Here is a 4,059-nt window from a genome sequence, read left to right on the forward strand (position 1 = left end):
TGACCCCACCCAACTTCAGGTTTTTTTTGTTAGCTCTAGAGTAAAACAGGAAAAAAGATCTCCCCGAATCTGCTTCCAGACTCCCTCACTTGGACAGAAGCTAGAGGAAGCCTAGTACTGGGGAAAGAGAACCCAAGCTTCTTCCCTTTCCACTGGCCCAGAAGCCAACCCGTCCCTCTGTCCTGTACACATTCGACACTGGAGCCGTGGATTCTTCAAACAACGTGGAAGCACCCCAGAACATAGAGTGAGCTGAGTTCTGCAAAGGAAGAAATGATCTGTCCGACTAAAGATGCTGGAAAGGACCTGGGGAACATTCTGCCAGAATTTCCCCTTCTTGGACTGACTTTTTTGTGTATTTTAACTTTCTCTTCACCCTGGGCTCCTCATAAATTCTAAATTATTTTCTTCCACTCCCAACTGGAGTTGGAAGGAGAAAGGGAATTTGGTCTTCAAGATTTGTTCTTCTAGTATCTAATTAAGAAGAGAAAGTGAAACATAAAGCCAGAGAGCTGAAAATAGCCACAAGAAAGGGCATGAGCCTGTCTGTCAATACACACATGCCGAGCTCCTACCCCCGCAGAGATCGTGCTCAGCAGAGGCCTTCTGAGAAGCAGGAGAAAAAAGGGAGGCTGTCTTTTCAGATTTGTGAACAACTGCCCTAAGGAGCAAGAAAATACCATGAGAAACAAGCTCAGCATTAGGCCCTGGCCGTGGAGGGGTTATCATTGGTCTGCTTCTGTCCTTTCCAGCAAAGACTGAGGAAAAGAAGTGAAAGTGTTGGCAGTTCCCAAGCCAGGGAAAACCACAAGAAGTAAATTAGGTAGTGGGCTACAAGCCACTTCCCAGGAACCCCATCTTGGTTAGTGATCATTTTGGTTGTTTGTCTTTTTTTAAGAGAGAGAGTTAATAGAGTGAGAGAGAGATAAGCTGCCATCTGTCAGAAGTGATTTTTTTTTTTCCCCAGCAGGAGCAAGAGGTTAACCAGAGATAATGGTTCCTCTTGGCCAAGATCTGTGTTTTCTCCCCACACTCCCTCCAGAGAAGCTAGTGGTGGCACCTCCAGAGCTGTGCCAGCCAATACAGTCACCACAAGCCACCTGTGGCTCTTGAACACTTGAAAAGTGGCTGTAGGTGTTAAATGTGCAGCAAATATAAAATACACACTGGATTTTGAAGGCTTGGTATGAAAAAAATCTCATTAATAACATGTAATTGATTTACATGTTGAAATAGTATTTTGGATATATCAGGTTAAATAACATTTATTATTAAAAGTAATTTATCTTGTTTCTTTTTGCTTTTATATGTGGCTACTAGACATTTTTAAACCATATATGTGGCTTGTATTATATTAGACAATGCCAGAGCCTGGACCAGCAAACCTACACACTCAAACACACACAGGCATGCACAGTGTTCTCTACCTCCCCACCTCCAAGTAGAAAATGATTGATATCCTCCCTCTGCCAATCTATGATCTTCTTGTGCTTTGATAATCAATCAAGCCTTTCTTCACTGATCACTTCCTATGACCCAAATGCCCATGTATGAGAGGGGCTACTTTTTGTTTTTTTAACAGCGTCTCAGTACTCACTATTATGTATTGTGTTGGCCTGTCTTACCTTCCACTTGAGGTGGAAGCCACTTGAGGGCAGGAAGGTTATAGAATCAATTCTTTGTGCACTCTCATAAATTCTGCTGCAGATGTCTTCACTCTGTATTCAATCAGTGAAGCCAGTAAGTACTTCATGACTAGCCACTCTGCCCACACATACCACCACATTTTGCCCTTTCTGAAAAATATCCCAATTATCCAGCATTTCTCATTTCCTAAGAATCTAAAGCCAGGATCAGAGCTCCCCCTTTATAAATTCAATAATCTTTTTATGTAGGGAAGCCTAGCTTTGACTGCAGAGGAATAAAAAAGAGGGTGAGCTTGGGGGTGGTAGGCAGAGAAAGTATCCTGGAAGCCTCTCTCCCTCCTAGAGAGAAACTTTCCAGAATAGGCACCTGAGTCTCAGGGCTCCCCTGTCTTTACCTCACAGGACTCCCATCCCATGGCCTGAAAGAACACCAGAGATGTGTTCACAGTCACTCAGCAAGGAGAGTCTGATGAGAGGTACCACTCTTCTCCCCTAAACCCTGCCTCTTCTCTCAGACTGACACCTTTGGGGACCACAAACTAAGCAAAGGACTGGAGGCATTTTGCTGTCTGCAGCTGTCTCCCCAGTTACTGACTGGGAGGAGGAGTGAGGGGAGTTCATTTTAATTCATTTTTGTGAATGTTTAATATTTCAATTAATATGATTAGCCCCAAGCCTGAATGAGCAGCAGGGCGGCAGATCTGCTGAGAAGACATCGAGTAATGAGATCAACAGGGCCATAGGGTCTTCCCCTTCTCCATCCTCAGAGGGCATGATCTGTTTAGCATCTCCATAAATACCAAGATCAGATTAGAAGGCAAGGAAAGGAGCAGTGGGGGTGGGGTAGGTGAGTGGAAAGTTACTTTCGAGATGTGTTTGCCCTTCTTGATTCCCTGGCTCTGCCATCATTCGCTTCTTCTGAGCACCCACCACTGAGTCCTCTAGCACCTCCCCCCACTGCCACCCCATCTTAGGGGACCCTACTTGGGGGACCCGGGCATCCATGTGATGAAGTGTAATCAAGTCTACACACATACACATTTACTCAAATGCAAGCACCTGCCAGAGCGTGGCTCCAGGCCACAACAAAAAAACAGGCTAAGGAAGGATCGGAGGTGGTCCACAGCATCAAGCAGTAAAAAGAAGGACTCTCTCTCATCCAGGGCTTAAATGGAGACAGAAGAGGAAGAAAGGCCAGACTTCACCACTGCTCCCATTCTCAAGAGGAATGTTTGATGTGGGAGTTAAATGCGTGGACTCAGGAGCCAGACTGCCCAGGCTCCAGTCTCAGCTAGACCTCTTTCTAGCTGCATGGCTTTAGGCAAGTTATTTCAGCTCTGTGTCTTGGTTACCTCCTCTCTATTTGGAGATGACAAAATCCACATCATAGGGGGGTGGTGAGGGTTTAGGAGTTAGTAAATATAAAGCACTTGGCACAAAGCCTGGGACACTGTAAGAGCCATGTAAGCACTGGCTGTTACTATTATTTCCCTTCCAGAAGAGAAGCCTGCCTGCCGTGATAGCTCAGGAATGGAGGCCTCTGGGACTCAGCTGGGACACAGTTTAGAGACACGAGTGCCTCTGTGGAAACAGAAGCCCTACCCCGGGGGGTGAAGAAGGGAATGACAGGAAGACAGGGTGCTCTACAAAAGCCCAGAGCCCCAGGAGAGCCCCCGTTGCTGAGCACTGACAGAAAGCAAGGGCTGCCACCACTGACAAGGTTTGATGTCCACAGATAATCCCTGCACTGAGGGCGTGCTCTGAGTGGGCCCAGTGCATGGAGGGGTCACGCTCCCTCCAGATCGTGGAGCCTGCCAATCATCCATAGAAGTATCCATGGTCAGGGGAGCAATGGTCCCCGAATGTGCCTCCCCTGCTCCTCTGTGCTACCTGGCTCAATTTGAGTCCCACTCAAAGAACCCAACTGAAGAAAGAAGCAAAGGAAAGAGTAATTGGGTTTCTGCATCCTAAGGGGAAGCTTGACAGCTGTGGTTCTTCCCACTGAAGGAATCAGGAATCCACTGTTGTCAGAGGTTCTTTGCATGAAGAGTTTGTTAAGCTCCTGCTACTCATGAGCAAGACAGGGTGCTAGACACTGTGAACAGTAAGACGCTGAATTAAACGGTGTCCTGGTCTTCAAGGCGCTTACAAGTGAGAGCGCCCGCCGCGCCGCCTCCGCGGCCTCCCTGCCCACGCACTTACACACACAAACCCCCAGAGGGAGAGAAGGGGGCATCGGCAAATGCCAGAAAGCTATCGTTTTTCTTGGTTCCTTTTCTGGAAAATATACAGTTCTCTTTCTGCATTCATCTCATCCTGCTCGCCCCTTCCCCACGTCCCTTTCCATTTTTCCTCTCTGCATTTTTTTCTTTTTCCCCCAGACTCTGCGACCTGCTTCCCTCTCCATCTATAC

General features: G+C 47.1%; 1 protein-coding gene across 4 annotated transcripts in view; it reads right to left on the minus strand.

Annotated features, from left to right (window-relative positions):
• The window catches only part of RIIAD1 (regulatory subunit of type II PKA R-subunit domain containing 1), a 50,821-nt gene that overhangs the window by 39,836 nt on the left and 6,926 nt on the right, over positions 1 to 4,059 (minus strand). For all 4 annotated transcript variants that reach the window (XM_054528114.1, XM_054528120.1, XM_054528123.2 and 1 more), the window contains one exon: positions 1,626 to 1,718. In XM_054528114.1, coding sequence (XP_054384089.1) covers positions 1,626 to 1,718 — 93 coding nt within the window. The remainder of the gene's footprint in view (positions 1 to 1,625; positions 1,719 to 4,059) is intronic.

The sequence above is a fragment of the Pongo abelii genome, chromosome 1 (assembly GCF_028885655.2).
Source record: "Pongo abelii isolate AG06213 chromosome 1, NHGRI_mPonAbe1-v2.0_pri, whole genome shotgun sequence".
Taxonomy (NCBI): domain Eukaryota; kingdom Metazoa; phylum Chordata; class Mammalia; order Primates; family Hominidae; genus Pongo; species Pongo abelii.